Here is an 18159-nt window from a genome sequence, read left to right as displayed (position 1 = left end):
ACATTTTGTATTGTGTTCATCATTCTGCATTTTATCCCAAGATGTGTGTACTCGTACTTGGCTGGGAGGATGGGGGAGTGCACTCAGACTAGGACAAGTAGACATGTGTTTGGAGGGGCATGAGGTAACTTCATGTGAACTTCCTTCTGAGCTGTGCAAAGCGTTACCATTCACAGTCGTGTCTCACTTTTTCTATCCTCCATATGTCTTGGTTTTGTACTGCTTTGCCATCTTGGCACTGTTGGCACCCTACATCTTTCCGTGCACTCAGGCACACAGTCCCAAGTGCCTTCATGGGGTGAGCAGACGTGCAGAGTGGGTGCAGTGCCGTTGTGCAGGAGTGGGTCTGTCAGCGGTGCATTGATTGCAGCGAGACATGGTGCACTTCCTGGGGAGAACATTCATTTAACATAAAAATAAGTGCACACTTCTGCCCTTGGGGAGAGGATGAGGGAGAGCAAACCACACATCACAGATGGCAGTCGTGTTGCTACAGGAAGATGCTCAGAACGGCACTGTTGAGGGGGTGGTATGGGAACCTACACAGAACTGAGCAGAACAACTTGTTAGCGAGTCCATCCTGTTTTTTCTAAGCTTGTAGGTGGGGTAAGTGAAGTTCTTATCTCCATGGTAGGTAAAATAAGCCTTCTGGTTTCGTCCTACTCATCTTCCCTCCTCATAGGAAAGGAGGAATTGCTTTATGAAATGGCAATACAGTTGCATTCACCCCAATGTTCTGCCTCCAGAGAGGGTCAGTAGAAGATTCCTGAGGTAGGGAGAAAGAAGATTTCACGAACAATGTAGGAGTGGCCTTCCTAACATCCTTATGTGTTTGCCTATGAACAAGACGTCGCCATAATGATTTGGGTGTGAGAGAAGTGAACATATTCTCTTTGGCCATATGGTGAAACTTTACCATTTCTCTTTGTGCTTAGAAAGAAGTAATTTCTTTGAGTGGGTGTTGAGTTCTCGAACTGCATTATCAGAGGTTTTATGAGAAATCAGAGAAGGGGTTAAACTGGGTTAAGGAAATAACACTTGCTTCTCTTGCCATTCAGTATGTCTGACAGCTCATTGTGAGCGAGGTAGCTGATGCAGTGCTAAAACCTGTGGTACCCCACAGTTTAAGTTTTTAACAAGGAGGAAAAAAAAGACTACTTTGAGGAATTGGAGGCACTCAGCTATATAGGTGTTGCAATGTTTTCAATATGTAGGGGATTTAGCAAATGTAGATGGCCTGATACTGTCCAAGACTTCTCAAACTGAAATGGAAAAGGGATCAAGTTGTTCACATAATGTTGCTGATGGGCAGAGAAAAATAACTAGAGGAATGATAGAGTGACTTTGTTCAACCGTGAAGTAATTTAAGGTATGTATACCACAGAAGACTGAGTTAGTGGTTGGTGTCTAGGTAGTATTTCTGATATGTACTGCTTGCTTTGACTTGTCAAGTAGATAACATGGATAATTTTCTGTGGGGTTTACAGGTAGGGTGTTAAATCCACTAAGGGCATTTAGATTGGGTTGGTCTTGTCTGGTTGCTTAACTCCAGAGCTTTTCCTGGTTACTGGAACGGTTCCCCTCATGTGCTGGAGAGCTGTGGGGGGAGGAACGCAAGGAGGAAGGGGAAGCTTGTCAGCCCGCCTGTCAGAAAAGCAAAATTCAGCAGCTGCCATGGGGAAACCCTCCTTTTGCTGAACCAGCAAAGTGGCAGCAGCTGAGGAGCAAGAGGGGTGCACACAGCAGGCGATGCCTTCTGTGCGGGGTGGCAGTGACAGCAGAGGTGCTGAGTGTCCCACCTCTGGACTAGCAAGGCAAGATACTGCTGGGAAACAAGGGGTTCGAGTTACCTCTCTCTGAAGAGATGGTTGAACTTTGACTTGAACTTTGGTTATTCACCTGATACGAGTAGCTAATGCTGGAGTTAGAGGCAAGAGGTGCTGTCATAGAGCTCCCCCATGGCTTTCAGAGCATGGATATCTGTATTTATTTCTAGGTGGGTGTTCTGCACTGTGATTGCTGAGCAGTGATAAGCCACCAGCCCAACTCCTGAGTGCAAAGACGCTTATTTCTTAGGGAGAAGGTGATCAGACAACCCCCTTTTGGCTATGTATCCAGTGACTAGTTTAGACAGCTCCCAGCCCTGGCTGGCTGCCTGCCTCCAAGTCCAACCCTTTGGTGCCTTTCTCTTTTGGATGTGTCAGCCAGATAGCAGGTTCTACCGCACTGGTCAGTCATCTGAAACTAAGCAGCCCAGCATCAAGCGTCTGGACATCTAGATCCTCTTTGATTCAGCCCTGCATCTAGAAAGTGCGTAGAGACTGTGTTAACTTTTTTCAGCTTCCAAAAGAAGTCTGTTTCCAAGTAAGACGTGATCTTGCAGACTTGGGAAAGTACGTATGATTTTGATGCCTTTCAGCCATTAGACTCTGCTTCAATGACTGATTCTTCTGATATGTAATTTGGTGGTATTTCCTCTGCTAGCTCACTTTTAGGCTTTTTTTTTTCAGCTGAGCATTTAAAAGGATGACATTGAAACACCTGGGGCTTTACCAACCTTGCTAGGTCTTCCATAATCTAGTAAGAACCTCAGCTGTGTTTCAGAAACTAAAATGGCATGGACCATATTTGGTGTTTATTTTTTAACCACATACAAGATGACATATGCCTTTGGGACAATTTTATTGCAAAAGATACACCAACTTGTATTGATAAGTTCAAAATAGCTTGTATATGTTACAGAAGGAGTTCTGCTGCTTTCTTCAAACAAATATACCGCCTCAAACATTTATGAAGATTTATATGTAAGTTATCTTGTTTTTTAATAAAACAGTATTTAGAGACTTTAGTAGCTGGCAAGTATTTTGATTGCTATGAAAGGTAAAGGTTAAGAGGAGAGTGTTCTGTGCTGATCCGCTCGCTTGCTTTTGTTAATGGAAGGGTGTATTCTTACAAGTTTTGAGGCTTATGCTTAAGTTTACAGTGTTATGAATAGGACATCTAAGTTTAGATGAGTCGGATTAAACATTAAACCACTTTCACACTTTGAGATCCAACAATTTCAAGGTCATCCCAAGAAGTTAATAAAAATGCACATTGGCAACCAAGTGCCATAGTTCTGTAAACTTAAGATAAACGATTTAAACGACAGCAAACCCTGAAGTGCCCTTTATAAATGCTTGCCACAGAAGATAGCTGTGCAACTTCCATGTGAAAGAGCATTGAAAGCTCACTGTCATTGCCTGAAGTTTAAGCTTTCAGAAGAAATTAAAATGCATATCCTAAAGAACACGTGTGGGTCTGACTGTTCCTAATGTCTCGGCCGTCTGTGCTGTGCTTTCGGCAGAGCACAAGCGAAACATTGGGGAGTCTCTGCAGACTACCAGTCTCCTGTGCTGCAAGAGTACAGCCAGTATGGAAAACAATATGCGGTGGTAAGCTGTTGCATTAAAAATTAAACTACAATATTAAGAGTAGCTAAAAGTTAAGACTTAGGTCTTTTTCTCAGCTAGCCCCAAAATAAACCCCAAGCAAACAGGTTTTCAGACAATAAATCTGGTGTCTCAAGTCCCCAGTAAGTTCAGTTTATGCGTTTGAGATTTGTCCAGCCCATGTAATGTCCTTGTTGACAGAGGAAGATGCTTTCAGCAGAATGGTAGTGAGGAGGGTGTCAGGGGTTGCTCTGCTCTACCTAACTCTCTATCCTTAATCTTTACTTCTTTCAAGCCAAGAGGCTATTGCTGTGGAAGTGCAGCAGCACAGAGTAGTGTTAAAAACTCTGCATACAAATACATTTTATGTCTTTGTTTTGCTTGTTTTGGAAGCTGGCAGTGCCCTGCATCTTCTGTCTGGGTAGCATTATTGTACTGATGATGTCCAGTTAAAGCTGGAACTAGATGTTTCTTTAAGAGGAAGATCTGAACCTTCCCTGTGTAAAACCGCTGTTTCATCCAGGATTAGTTTTGAGGAGCTCTTGAGAGGACCCTAGCCTGGCTTATGTTACCACACCAGGGAGATCATGCAGAATCTGCCATTCTCATTAGTTTGCATTATGCTTACTTCACTGGTAATTTTTGAGCTACTTCAGACATATTTCCAAACATAACAATTTCAAAGATTGTGCTACTTTTGTTGACAGAAAGGAGTCTCCCTTATGGCAATTTACTTCAATTAATGTTTTTATGTGAATAATAAACATCCTGGGTCATGGTTATTTATTAAAACTATAAAAGCTATTAAAGGTCTGCTTTGTGAGTAAGATCTGAAATTTGAGGTTTAATTTCTTCCCATTTCCTTTTAGTTCCACAAGCCTGACGTGGTGTGGTTTTGATTGCCATAAGGTGCATGAACACACATGTTTTTATTGGCTCTGAAACTCCATCCCTCTCCTTCGATAACTTTGCTTAATGAACATGTTTTCTTAAATTACACTGGATGGAAACATAACCAGCAACTGCTGCTGCCTCATTAAAGTGCAATTCTTCTGACCTTCTTAATATGTCACTCCTCCCCTACTGACTAGTGATACGGCTAGTTCTTCACTGAAGAAACAACTGTGTATTTTGAATAATCCAGGGCTGTAGTAGGTTCATTTTGAAATCAATCCATAAACCAGAAGTCAATCCCAGATTTGGGAGAGGGTGTCTGTAAATGCTCGAAATGCTGCTTTTCCCAGTGTATAATACAGAACTTAGACAATTCCTTCTTAAATCCTGTTAATGGCTCTTGAATAGCTCTCCTCACACTAGAAACTGCTATAAGCTGTTCCAAGCTCTGGTTTAATGGTAGAGTGGTGGGTCTCAAATGCTTTTCTGATTGCAAGCAAATTAAACCCACAATTTTCTCAGAGTATCCTCTGTCCTGGCAGCTCTCTTGCGGTCCTGCAGACCTTGAGCCGCACAAGAGCAGAGCAAGTGAGCTGGGGGGACAAGACACTTCTCAAAATCAAATATTAATGCAGTGCTGTAGACTAGGTTCCAGTTCCTGCATGTTGGCTGCTTTGTGGATTTGGGGCTTTATTAGGGTTGACAAATGATTGTAGGGTCCTGCAGTTTGACTCTTTCCTCTCGCTTGCTTTCCAGTCTCTGGGTTTAGATAAATGCCAATGCTTGAGTTTACACTAGCTGAAGCTTAACTTGCTGGCTAGGCAGCTGTACAGAGAGAGAGAGTGCCTGCTTTTAAGAAGGTACTCAAATTTGAGTTGTGTCCCCCCCCCCCAAGTGTCTGGTATTTCAGCCCTGACCTGGGTGCCGACTGGAAGGCAGTGCCACACGGAGGTGCTTCTGCCACAGCAGTTAGGCAGCGTGGCTGCTCCCTGAAGGGACCTGGCCATTTCAGGACTGCAGGTGGTACACTTTAAGGACCTTTTGTGTGCCCAAAGGTGGGAATCAGACACGCTGGGCCTCTCTGCTGGAAGCAGCTTTTCAAACAGGTCTAGTTATTTCCTCCATGTTTATTGCCTCTTTTGCTATCCATCCAAATCAGAGTTTCTGAAGCCTGCAAGGGAAAAAAAAAAAAATCAATAGTCTACACAGAGCGTTATCATGCACAGGGACAGAGTTGCAATCAATGTTGCTGACTGGAAAGTGCCAGAGAAAAACACCTCCAGTATTTCTTGAACTGAGGGCTGGCATTACTCCTGTAGCACTTGGCATGCCTTCAGCACGGCACCTGAGGGTTCTGCCTTGCTCGAGTCCATCAGTTCCGTGGCTGGGAATTAAATTCTGTGCAAATGTTTTGGATGAGCTGATTAACAAAGCGGTAGAGGTTGTCAAATTCATCGACGAAGAAGGAATGCTCTGTATCGGGGTCTGTTGCGATGGCTTCCAGTTCATCTTGGGCTGCCCAAGCAACTCCGACAGCGTAAGCTATAACTCCTGGAAAGAAAGCCAGAGTTTAGAGTGAGCATAAAAGTTGTCATTGCTTAAATTTGATTTAAGACCAATACTGCAATGTAAGCGAGTTGCAGTGTGCGCTCTCTCTAAAAATGACATTTTCAAATTGGAGGAAAGGCCTAGTTTGTGCTTTGGAAGTACCTTTTGCCAACAGCAAAAAGGTTTAAACAATAATAAAGCTCTAGCTCTGGGTCTGAACAACAGGCTCCTGAACAACAGGTTCTTGCTCCAATGCAAATGTCTTACAATTGTGTTGGAAGATGTATGATTATCCTGGCTGGAAAGCCAAAGGAGGCTTCATGTGTTATTAAGACAGTAGAAATCCCCTGAGATCTCCTACACATAGCTGCATTTTGCTAGATTTATGTGAATTTTTGTGGAAGGTCCTCGTTCAGATTTTAAAAAGACGCTGGTCTTGCTTAGAGCTCAATGAGACCCCAGGGTTAGGTGCTACTCTTCCTTCCTAAAGTTCCATCCAGTGCCTTCAAATCGTAGCAAACTGCATTTCTCTGACCTGGATAAAAGCTGAGGCACATAGGAAAAGCAGCTAACGATAGAAGAGCTTACCGTTTTGGTGAGCTGTCATGGCTGGCACTCTAACATCGTCATAAGACCTGCCATCTGTAATGAGGATCATGATCTTTCTTTTGTTGGGTTTGGATTTGCTGAACAGCTGCTCTGAGGCGTAGCTGATGGCTGCTCCCGTGCTGGTCCCACCGCTCCAGTAACTGATCCTTTTAATAGCACTCAGCACATCCTGCTTTGTGCTGTACTTGTCAAAGCTGAACTCGAGCCTTTGCTCATAGGTGTACTGAACAGCTCCGATGCGGGTGTCGGTGTCTGAAATCTCGAACTCTTTGCTGATGTTGGCTACAAACTGGAGGACAGTGCGGAAGTTGTTGGTGCCGACGCTGCTGGAGCCATCGATTACGAAACCGATGTCAGCTGAATTGAGGCACGTCTTGCTGCAAACCAGCCGCTCGCTGTCGCAGACCCGCTTCACCAAGGGCTGGACCACCTTGTGTAGGCTGAACCAGCTGGGCACGTTGATGGAATAGAAACCGTTTGTCCTGCACACTGCCTGCAAAGCAACACAAGGACGCATGCAATGGAAATTCAGTCTGCCTGTTTCAGCTGGGGTATGTAGCTAAACTGTAAATATAGGCTCCGGGAAAGAGCAACGCTGGAGTCTGAAGTGGCCTCTCCTCCAGTCACCATCTGCTTCCCTGGGAAATGACGTCAATGTAACATCACAGATGATACTTGTGTAACGAGCCAGTTTTTCCTGCCTTTTTTTTAAAAGCTGTGGGATGGAGCTGATATTATAGTAGTGAAAGAAATGTAATAAGAAAGTTTGCCACCTGTCAAGCTTTTTAGATAAGTTATATCGTTTGCAGAGAAAGCATCCAAACCACAGAGCTGCTGTTAGCGTGGCTCCAGCGGGCATTGTGAGAGCCTGTGTGTTTGCCAGGTGGGAACTTCAGCTCCCATTGTTCAGGGCAACAAGGAAAGTTTTGCCTGCTGCCAAACCCTACTACCTTGAACTGAAACCTGGGACTGATGTTGGGTTACCCTTGGCTCGTACCCTTCTAAGCAGAAAAAAATGCAGGCAATTTTGGTGAAAATGCAAAAAGCCCATAAAGATTCCCCGTTGTGCTGGCTCTGCCAAATAGTAAAAAAAAAAAATCATTAATTTTTATAACTGAATACTTGTAGGGCGCAGACCTGCGGGAGGCTTCTGTGGTGAGTGTGGGTAGGAAGTAGGGGTGGCACAGAAGAGGGAGTGGGAGAAGTCAAGCGGGGGGAGCGGTGGGGACAGGCTGGATCAAATTGTCCTTCGCTTTAGCGCCTTCTAAATGCTAATGCCTCAGGTCTCTGGGTAAGAATGTTTTGTTAAGCCAGGCTTTATCCATCAACTTTTTGTGTCTGTTTCTGAGTGTTTTAAAAGACCGAGGCACTATTTTCTTGGTGCCTGGTCTTGACTTGCATAAAGCGTAACAGCTCCAAGGGAGTTACAGTTCCCACCACTCTGGGCTCCTCACCATGTCCTGCTCTCATTTGTTCTTACTGTCTTGCTGCTGTTTTAGTGTTACAATGCAGCAGTATCAAGTCACTGTTCCCTCTTTACCTTCCTATTCTGAGCCCACTCTACTCCCAATTCTGCTGTGTCCCTGGCAGGTTTGCAGAGACTCATTGTAGCTTTGCCCTTTGAAAAACATTAAATGCAAAGGAGACTACAATCCAATTAAACGCTGACCGGAGACAGTGCAGCTCTGTGGAGCAGCTCTGAAACTCATGGGAGATTATTTCATGGCAGAGTGACACAGCTCAGATGGGAATCTGTTTTCTGAAAATACCAGATAACTTGACCCTGCTTCCTGAGCCCAGCCTGGTCTGGCACTTGGTAGATACCTCCTGCCGTAACTGAGGGCCAGCTTGCCCTGAAGCACTGTTGAGCAGGCAGCTACCATTAGTGCCAAATACAAATGGTTCAAGGCTTGTGTTCTCTTTTTTTTGCTGCACATGGCAGGGGTTTTTTTTGCTGCACATGGCAGGGATTTATTCTTTTTCCAAGACCTACCATGAAGCCCATAGCCATAGAAAGAAATAACAGAAAAATAACCCATATCAGATCAACAGTGGAAACAAAATGTTGGAGTTATCCAGTATAGCTGAACAACTGGGATGTGCCTGTGTTGGGAGTGTCCCAACATTTGCATGTATGGGACCTGTTTGTAAATGCAACACTGACACTAGGCTGACAGGGCTCCTCAGCCTTTGCCGGGTGGGAGATGCATAGGAGGCTCGTGAAAGCTCTGGCTGCAATTTTGCTTTGTTATGCTACTGTATATTTGGAAAACCTCTCGGTTCAGTATGACTGCAGGTTTGTGCCAATGTTTAGTCAGTAAAAAGCCATTTGCTCCATGATGCACCTCAAACCAGAACTTTACTGACGTCATCCCCTTTCTGACTTCAGCATTGCTGCCTGGCTCTTTGTACAGGAGACCTCAAGACAGTATATGCAGGACAAGAAATAACCGAAGTGGTAAGAAGGAAAGGGAAATGCCCTGAATGAAACAGCTTGGAAAATGTAGCCAGAGCCAAACTCCTAGCCAGAGCCCAGCCCAATAAGTACCTTGTCCACAAAGTTTGGTTCGATAACGTTCTGCTTCTCACTTTCAGCAGCTGCTTCAATAGTGACAAAGAAAATGTTGATCCCTGATTCTCTGGCCAGCCTGGAGGCCTCCTCCACTTGGTCGGTGGGCCACCCGTCCACCATCACTACAACCACATTGGGTGCTCCACCTCGGTTTCCATTAGCATCCGAAAAGAAGTTTTTGTTAACAAATGAAAGTGCCTTCCCTGGAATAAAAGAGGAGATGAGGGTGAGTTACCGGTCTGGGAGCACTCTGCCTTATAATATCTCATGAAATGGTAGGCAGAGGGCTGATTCAAGTGTCGGAGCCCTGCCAAGAGCTGGGGAAAGCCGTGGCTGTGTGAGCAGGAGGGGAGGTCGCTGCTGTCGGTGCCGGTGCCTCCTGAGCCCTCCTGCACTGAACCCCCTCTGCCCCCTCCCTGTGCCCCAGAGGGGCTAGGGGTGACAAGCAGGGTTAGCAAGGATCCCCAGCATGTCGGTGGGACCTGCCTGTGAGGAGAAAGGTAAATCCTGTCCGCTTGCGACGGACTTGCAGCACCCTGCACCAACGCAGGCAGGTCACGGTGGGAGCGGTACCCCCTTGCCAGCCCTGCCCTAGCACCGAGCACCATTCGGTCACAGCCTCCGTACCCAGTGAGGAGGTGTGGGCTCACTACAGCCCAGGCTCTGGAGCCCTCCGTGAGCTGAAGACGTGCAAGCAGCCCCATCACCTACCAACGTTGGAAAGTCCACCTTTCTGTGGGATTTTCTCAATTGCATTTCTTAGGTCCTTGGAGTTGGCGTAAGTTTTTAAGTTAAATTCTGTGGAAGGGTCATCACTGAAAGAAGAAATGAGAGCAATTGTCAGCTTTTTGCTTCACATGCAAAAATACAAAAGCTGTAGGACCCGTCTGTGCTACCCAGCTCCTGAGCGCGAGCTGGAGTGAGACCTTTAGCACCCATCAGCCGCAGGGCTACAGCTGCCAGAGTGTGCAGTCGTGCCCCGCGGCAATGGGAGTAGCTGCACGAGAAGCTCCTACCCGTACTGAACGATGCCCATCAGAGGACCAGCGCTGCCGATACCAAGGGCTTGAGCCACGTTACCAAGGAACTGCTTCTGGAGCTGAAAGCGGCGTTTACCGATGCTCCAGCTCCCGTCCATCAAGAAGGACAAATCAACCTTGCAATCTGAGGAGAGACACAGAAACACGGAAAATATTTGTAGTCCTTTGATAGCGGTGCTTCTTGTGAGGAGCAAAGGCCTAAAAAGTCTGCATCCAGTGACTTGTCCTGCTGCGCAAGCCACAAAGACTTTGACAAGGACAAGTCACAGCTGGGGGCTCACGTCTGTCCTGCTCATTGGTAAACACGGTCCTTGGCATGATTTTCTCCCATACAACTTCAAGCCCAGCTGGGTGACAAAAGGGCAAGAAGCTGTCCCCAGGGGTCAGTCTGGGAGCACCGCGTTTGGGGGCTAGGGAGGAGAGGTCAGCCACGCAGGAGCGAGCTGGCTCGTGTCCTGTGCCCTCAGAACTGTGGCTTGGGCTCGGCCCGCTTTATTCACAGCCCAGAGGTGATGAGAGTTTGCAAAGTCAGACGTGACCCTTGGATTTTGGGGTCTGGCCACCTGCAGAGCACAGACTACAGGGATTTCCTTAGTTAAGCTTTTGTGGGCTTAATAGGTATAATAGACATAACAGGAACAGTTCTTCACACACTGTTAATGCTGCTCAGAAGGGAGGGAAGACCCACGCAGTTCCCTAAATGTGTGATGCCTGGGATGTGCCCTGGGGCAAAGGACATCGTGGGGTCTCTTCAAGGAGCTGCTGGCAGCAATCCTGGCCACTCTGTGCTTCTGAGCGAGAATCGTTCAGCAGCTTAATTTTGGGCTGGAGCTAACATCGGGGATGATGATTTCGCTTGGTGTGTTCAGACTGAGCAGGGGCTCTTTTCACATGTAGCTGTAGGCTTGTAGCTGTGCGTGCAGCAGCAGCAGCCTGCTGTTGTGTATTGCCTCTCTGGGCTGAAAGCGATATTCCAGAAAAGCTACGCCTGCACCCAAACAAACTCTTCCCCCTAATTACACAGATGAACCCCATCTTTGTGCTTCTGCAAACGCTGTCTTCATCACTGCTAGCCGGCTTTTACATCTCTGCAAGTTAGTGGTGAAACATTCATCGGCTGGACTGTGACCAGGAGCGGGATCAAAATTTGGCTTAACTAGAGCGCTAATTGACATTTTCCCCCTCCAGCGTCAGGGTCATCCCCATCTCTTGATTTCCCTCCGATGATGCCTCCTACCAATCAGACTGTCCAAAATAGTGTGTTTTAATCATTAGGTAGCCCGAAGGCTACAAAGCGCCAATTGTTCTTACTGGCTTATGCAACTGCCTCCCATCTCATTACCTTCAATTTTTTCTCCTGTAGCTGTCTGTTTTTCTAATTTTAATAATGCTGAATTATAGAAGCGTGACTGAGAACCGTGTTCGTTCACAGCAGATCGTGAGGCAAGGCCGGGAACCCACAACAAATAATACCTCAATTAACGGCCAAGTTTTCCTGAATTTCCTGTCCTTCAAAGGGAGCTACGCCATGCGGTCTATATGTGGAAAGTTTGTTAGCCAGCAGGGTCCGAGCATGCAAAGATTTACATACACTTATATACAGACTTAATTTCTGGGGAGGATTCAGACAGCAGGAGTATTTCGGCGCTGGGACATTAGTGGGACTCTGCAAGAGCACAGGCTAAAAAAGTGCTCTGCAGGGAACTGAGCACTTTCCGATTTGCAGGGAGGCAAGATCTGAGTTATAGCTTTTATGGTCCTAGAAGTATCAGCAGGATGAGAGTTTTGATTCTGGTGTGCCTTAGCTCAGCTCAACCGCTGGAAACACAGCTGTGCTTGCCTGTGTCTCTGCTACGATCAGCTCTGCTTTCCTGCAGTGCAATTGGGTCTGTAGGGCAGATCCTGCCCCTTTTCTTCTTCTTTCCCTTATTTCTGTATCAGTTTTAGGTGTATTTGACATCTTTGATAGGGAAAAAAATACTTTTAAGTATTAGGAGGAGTGCCTGGGAATATATAGACATTTGGTTCAGTAGTTAATGTAAAGAGTCCTTGAAATGCCAGTTCTGCGAGAGACGGCATTCAGCTGCTGGAGGATGGGCAAGAGAGGACCCGGGTGCCGGTGGGAGGGTGAAGCCCCCTCTCCAGGGCGGCTTCCCATGCGGAGGTGGCAGATGACCCTGTCTCTCCACTCAGAGCTTGCTTTCTCTTTCTCCTACTCTGGGCCCCATCTAAAGATTAGTTAATGGGCGAATCTGCCTTTCATTATAAAGGGCTGTAGAAGATTTCCTTTTCAGAGCAGGGGACCCTACATCTCCATCCCTGGCTGAGGGATCCTCGATGCTCTCTCTGCATCCTCTCTCCTTGCTGCAGCAGGCGCCCGGTCCCTTTCTCAGGTGGTTTCCTTCCCTCCCACCCACTGCTGTGGGAAGGGTGCCTGCACTCAGCATAGCCACGGGAGCCTGCTCTGGTCAGCAGGGCTTGCTTATCTAACCCCAGCCGCAACACGTTGGTTTGCTGTCCTCCACCATTGAAGTCCCTGAGTGAAGCCCTGCGCCCCAGGAACGTGGAGCTGATACTGCCCGGGAAGAGGTAGCGGTGAGCAGCCACCATCTCCCTGCCCAGGTAAGCTGAACCTTGGCTGTTATTTCATTCCCTGTAGAAGCAAAAACCAATTACGCGTATGAGAGGGGTCGGCGGAGAGCGCTCGCTGTTCCTCTGCAAGGGAAAAATGCGTTCCTCAAGTTTCTTAGGCTTTCTTGAAAACTTACCTTTTGCTATTTAATGTGAATGCATTCTAGCAACGTGTAATTAATAAAATGGTATTGCTTAATTATGAAATTAATTCTGAAGTACATACTGGGGTTCCCCTGGGAGGTGGACTCCAGTGGCTTCGTATTCAATTCTTCCTTTGAACTGAAGCCTAGAGAAAGGAAGGAAAGGCTCCATCAGTGTGTGCTCGGAGTCTGCCCTCGCTCCGGAAGGAAGCAGGTGGCGGGGTGGCTGCGGAGTGCCCCGGGCCTGAGGATTGACGTGGGAGGGAAACGAGTGTGGGCAGCACATCCTGGGAGCTTACCTTTTTCCACCTACGTTGCTTCTAGGATAAAAAACAAGTGGAGGCATTTCTAGAAGTGCCACCAAAATCTCTCCAAGCACCAATTTTGACTGCCCTTTGCCAGTCAGTCCCCTCGCTGCAAGCGCTTGAGAGCAGCATGCACAAGTAGAGGGTTCCTCAGGTGCCGAGGCTGGTGGCCATGGTGCGGGGTGGTGACGTCCCAGCGCTTTGCCCCCGAGAGAACCGGCGCTGCCACACCGCTGGCTCGCCGTGCTTCACCCATGCTTTACAACGAGCTGCACAACGTCCAAAGCAGACAAGCGACAGATTTAGCGTGTTGCTTTTCTGTCTGGAGAGGAAGGCACGGGCAGCGACTCACCCCGCTGTGTTACAGCTGGGGAAGCAATGGAAGCCACAGCTTCTCAGGTGCTCCCCGAGGACTGGGTTATTTTGGAAAGCACAAAAGAAACAGGGTAAATGGTAGCAGAGAGCTACAGTCAAGTCATGGGAAACAGTCTCACGGGTCACTAGTGGATGTTAGCTGAGACCCCAGCTGAGATATTTGGATAGCAGCAGCCTTGGGAACATGAGTTTATGTCCTTATGAGATGCATTGACTCACAGGGCATCATCGGGCTGGCGTCAGAAGGTTTGAAAATGCTGAACTTCACTCATGACTTGAATGTCTGGTGAGAGTCTCCTACAGTACAGCATCTCCCTCCTGAGGAAGGGCAAAGAGCTATTTCTTTTCATTACAGCAAGATTAAGGGGATTTAGCTGGGATAATCCTCAGAAGAGACAGCAATGATCAGACAAGCCCCAAACTGAACGCTCACCAAGGAAGCAGTTGGTCAAAAGAACAGCAGAATGGCTTATTATTTTTGTAAACTGCATATTCATTTTTATAAAAAAAGGAGGAAGGCTTCTTTAAATCTTCATCACCAAATAAGTCGAGGAAAGACTACAGACTTCAGAGAGACAGTAAAAAGGTACCTTTAGAAAGTGTGAGCTTAATATAGAAAAAAGATGAAATTACTAAGTGCGACAGAGTTTGTCCCTCCACAGCAGCCAGCCACGAGCAAGCCAAGCCTGAGAGCAGCACTGTATGTAAAGAGAGCAGGCGGCAAAGGGACATCAGTGAAGGTCACCACCAAAATATGACGGGAGGTGTAACAGCTCTGGGTGCATGCACTGCCTAAGCTGGTTGCTGAAGCTATTAATGACCAAGCCATAATAATGCAGGAAACAGCCAAGAAAATGGGGGGAAACACCAGCCCCAGCTCCCTCCATCACCACTCCTATTTCCATTCTAGTTACGTAGTGTGCGCTTGCCCGCAGGAGCCCCATTTGGGTGGGGGAGGCATCAGAGCTGGGGCAGCACTGCCTGAGGCTGGGCACTGGCTCCTGACTGAGGAAAGTGATGGTTTTGGAACAGGAGTGATGCAAAACAGCTCTGTCCAGTGACATCTGCTGCAGCAAACATTTCTGACCTGTATCAGGCCTGAAATCTTGCTGCCAGGGACCAAATCTGCCTTTGGCCTGAGGAAGGGCACAGGCAAATCCTGTACAGGGGCAGCTGCTGCTCCCGGGAGATAAACCCTCTGCCGTGTGAGGCACTGTGGGCATGGGTGACCGAGGGGTATTTTAACTGAAAACACTTGATGGGAGCAAGCCCAGCAGCTGCAGGCACGGAGGGGCACGAGTGTGACCTGCGGAGGCTCCAGTGGCACGAGGTGCGAGCAGCGGTGGCGCAGGGAGGGGAAACAGGACGGAGTTAGAGGAGGAGAGTGAATTTTGGGCTTAGGCTGATGTGTGTCCATGGCTGCTCCTTGGATAAATGCAAAGGAGAGTGGTTTAGCAGCCAGGCAAAGTAAAGCAAAAGAGCAGCAGCTGCAGGAGAGCACTTTGAAGGAAGTGGCCACAGGGCCAAGTGTTTCTTGCAGGCTGAGGCTGGGCTGTGCACTCGCGTCGGGCGAGTGCTGCTCCACCAGCAGCCACGGCCTCCCAAACCCGGGAGAGGAAAAGCTCACCAGTATGACTGGGCAATGCCGCTCTTTGCCCTTGCTTTGCCTCTGTAAATGCCTGCAGGGACAGTCCCACGGAAGCTTTCAGGTGGTGCAAACCAGCCGCACCGCCCAAAGGCAGAGCCCTCCTCTCGCCAGGCACCCTCCTGCCTTGCTCCTGCCCTGCTCCTGTGCCTACCCGGTGTTGGCGGGGTGCAAGGAGGGGGGGGAAAGAGAGGAATTAAACTGGGAAGAAAGAAGAAGGTTAATGATGGGCTGGACCGGCTCCCTGAGGCAGCTCACCCTCCAGCCATGCAGGCCTGGGCAGAGGGTGGCTGGGAGGCACGACAGCTCTTTCTGCTGGCAGCACTGGCTTATGGTGGGTTTATCTGACGCAGAGATTATGGGCGACATGAGAGAGAGAGAGAGAGAGACAAAGGCAGCAATGACTTGAACCCGTACATAGCCCCTCTTTGTCAACCACATGGATGAGAATGATTGTGTTTTTTTCTTTAAAACCTGAAATAGCCGGCAGCTTGCCCTCCTGACTGTGTATGTTCCAGTACAGGCTTTAATTACACGGGCACATAACAGTTTCTCAGCAATAGACCAAAGCCACGCTTCATCCTGCAGCCTGCACACCACATACCTCACATGTGCCAGCTTGGTATCCCATATGTGCAGTTCCCCCTACTTGCCTTATTTGCAGAACAGAAAGTAGGTGGATTTAACACCATAGTGAAATTAGCTATTAACATGTGCCATTCGTTTTAGCAATTAAATTGTATAGGGAAGCGAATTCATAGTTATCTGCCCCATGCATTTACCTGCATCCAATAAAATCTGTATGCTTTACCCAGGCATACAGCTGACGTGAGCTTTGTTGGTATGGAAAACCCAAGTGTAGGCGATTTCATTTTTGTTTGCCAGTGCAATTACCAGTTGTTGAAGGCTGTGGGTCAGCTGGCTGATTTGTGCTTAGTGTAACAATAAGGTCACCCACCAAATAATCTTCCCCAACTAACTGAGGAGGTGGTCAGGCTCTATGGGCCTCCTTGTTCTGCCAGTCCAATTTAATGTTGTTACTGCCATGGGAATTTCAACTCGCTGCATGGGCAGTCCACTCCATGCTAATTAAAGTTCCCTTCACTGATTGTCACAGCTGTCCATGCTGATTAAACTTCCCATTCATTTAAGTAAGACAGCAGTGACTACATCCACGCTAGAAACGATTCCTTTGAAGTGACAATCTGAATTCATCAGACTTTATCACACTAGTCTATGCAGGCACTTCAGTTGCTGAGAAACTATTAATACAACAGCCCTTCCCCCATGCCCAACCTCTCATTGCATCTAATGCAATCTGTCATTTTCTGCCTCAAAATACCCCTCTGCACCCCTGGCCCTCGTGCTGTAGCTTTTTCTAAATAAGCACACCAAAGGCTTAAGCTACAGCAGATAGAAACACCTCCTCTCTGTGGCTCAGTCTGCCGCTGCTGGAGAAGGGAGATCTGTTCATGTTTGGGATGATGCAAATTTTGACGGTGGCTGCTGACACTGGATTTGCAAGCTAATGCGTGTGGGCCGTGCTGCTGGTCACAGCCAGTGCAAGGATTAGTCATGCCGCAGCTTTGAAGTAAGCAGAGTGTTCAAGGGAATGGCCTTTACAAGGGCCACCAGCACAGCCCTCTCTAGCAACAAAACCGGTGACAGAAAAGACATCTTATATCGGATGGTCCAGCCCCTCATAAGAGAGAGAGTACCCTGTAATAAATCAGCCTGTAGTTTGTGTAGTGTGCTTTAAATGTTCCCGAGGAAAGGGATCCCTTAAATATCGAACATGTAGAATCTGCAGTTGGTAACTGCTCCTGATTAAGGATTGTGCAAATCTTGGTCTTGTTGCTACTTGAGCCTGCTACAAATGTAGGGGTTTTTTTTCCCTTCACTCACCAGTAACTATAAAGAGAAGACTGTTGTCTTCTCCATATTGTCAGTTTTTAAGGCTAAAATGTCCAAAAATTTCAATGATGCTCATTATTCTTTACGCTCAGCTTAGACCCTCCTTTTCTTATCTGAATGTCTTTCCTAAGTACATTGACATCAGAATAATCTGTCGTCTTCTTCACTGATTGCACCTCTAGACTGCTATCCCAACTGTGGCATTCCCAAAATACCTTCTTATTTACAAATGGATTTCAGTAGTTAGAACCCCTTTCCTGCAGTGTAGCTGCCAACTCTTTCCAGAGCTCATCTGTTCTGCTCCTGTTTTAGGCAGGAACTTGAGACTGATGCAAGCACAGAATAATTTTAACTACTAAGATGTAAACTACATACCTCGTTTATAATTTTAAACACTGTAATTACTCCTTAAAATAAGATTGTTATCAGCAATGTCATGGGCCTGGTGAATAGAGTTAGCTTTCCCCATGTGTGATGGAAACCAACTATTCCCAGACTAGTTACTGGATACTTTAAATATTTACCTGTGTCAAAAAGGCTCAATCCAGGTTTCCACAAGTCTGTTTCCATTGCTTTCACACATGAAAGAGAAGAAAAATTATTACTGAAAATAATGGAATTACTAGAGATTACAAAGCTCTGACTCAATTTAGAAAGGTCAATTCATACAGTGAATTATCATTAACAACTAGGACCTAAGGAAATCAGTAAAACTGGAAACCTATATGCGTACATTTCAAGCCATATTTAAGAGCCTCGTATCACTGCCTCCAGAGCACTAATCTTTTTTACGAGTTTAAATACGCCTCTTTAGATCTCTTTTGGTCTTGTTCCTCTAAATTGCATTGATATTGAGGCAAGTATACTGACTTCCATATACTTTTGCTTGCCTTAGATTGTTTTCCACTGAAAATCTGCAAGTATGTACAAGCATCTATGGATTTTTCTATCCCCTCAACCTGTCCAAACACAAAGAACTTGTCTACATTTTGCTTGTAGCCTACCAGGCATGGAAAACTTAATCAAAATTGCTGCTTTCATAAATAAACCTC

At 46.9% G+C, this 18159-nt stretch overlaps 1 protein-coding gene across 3 annotated transcripts in view; it reads right to left on the bottom strand.

The window, feature by feature from the left end:
- Positions 1-5697: 5697 nt before the first annotated feature.
- Positions 5698-18159, bottom strand: part of VIT (vitrin) — a 37061-nt gene continuing 24599 nt past the window's right edge. For all 3 annotated transcript variants that reach the window (XM_072858129.1, XM_072858130.1, XM_072858131.1), the window contains 7 exons: positions 17632-17679; positions 12952-13014; positions 10071-10218; positions 9766-9869; positions 9031-9257; positions 6462-6975; positions 5698-5876 (listed from right to left, as the gene is read on the bottom strand). In XM_072858129.1, coding sequence (XP_072714230.1) covers positions 5698-5876; positions 6462-6975; positions 9031-9257; positions 9766-9869; positions 10071-10218; positions 12952-13014; positions 17632-17679 — 1283 coding nt within the window. The remainder of the gene's footprint in view (positions 5877-6461; positions 6976-9030; positions 9258-9765; positions 9870-10070; positions 10219-12951; positions 13015-17631; positions 17680-18159) is intronic.

The sequence above is a fragment of the Ciconia boyciana genome, chromosome 3 (assembly GCF_034638445.1).
Source record: "Ciconia boyciana chromosome 3, ASM3463844v1, whole genome shotgun sequence".
Classification (NCBI taxonomy): domain Eukaryota; kingdom Metazoa; phylum Chordata; class Aves; order Ciconiiformes; family Ciconiidae; genus Ciconia; species Ciconia boyciana.
This window is presented reverse-complemented; position numbering and strand designations above follow the sequence as displayed.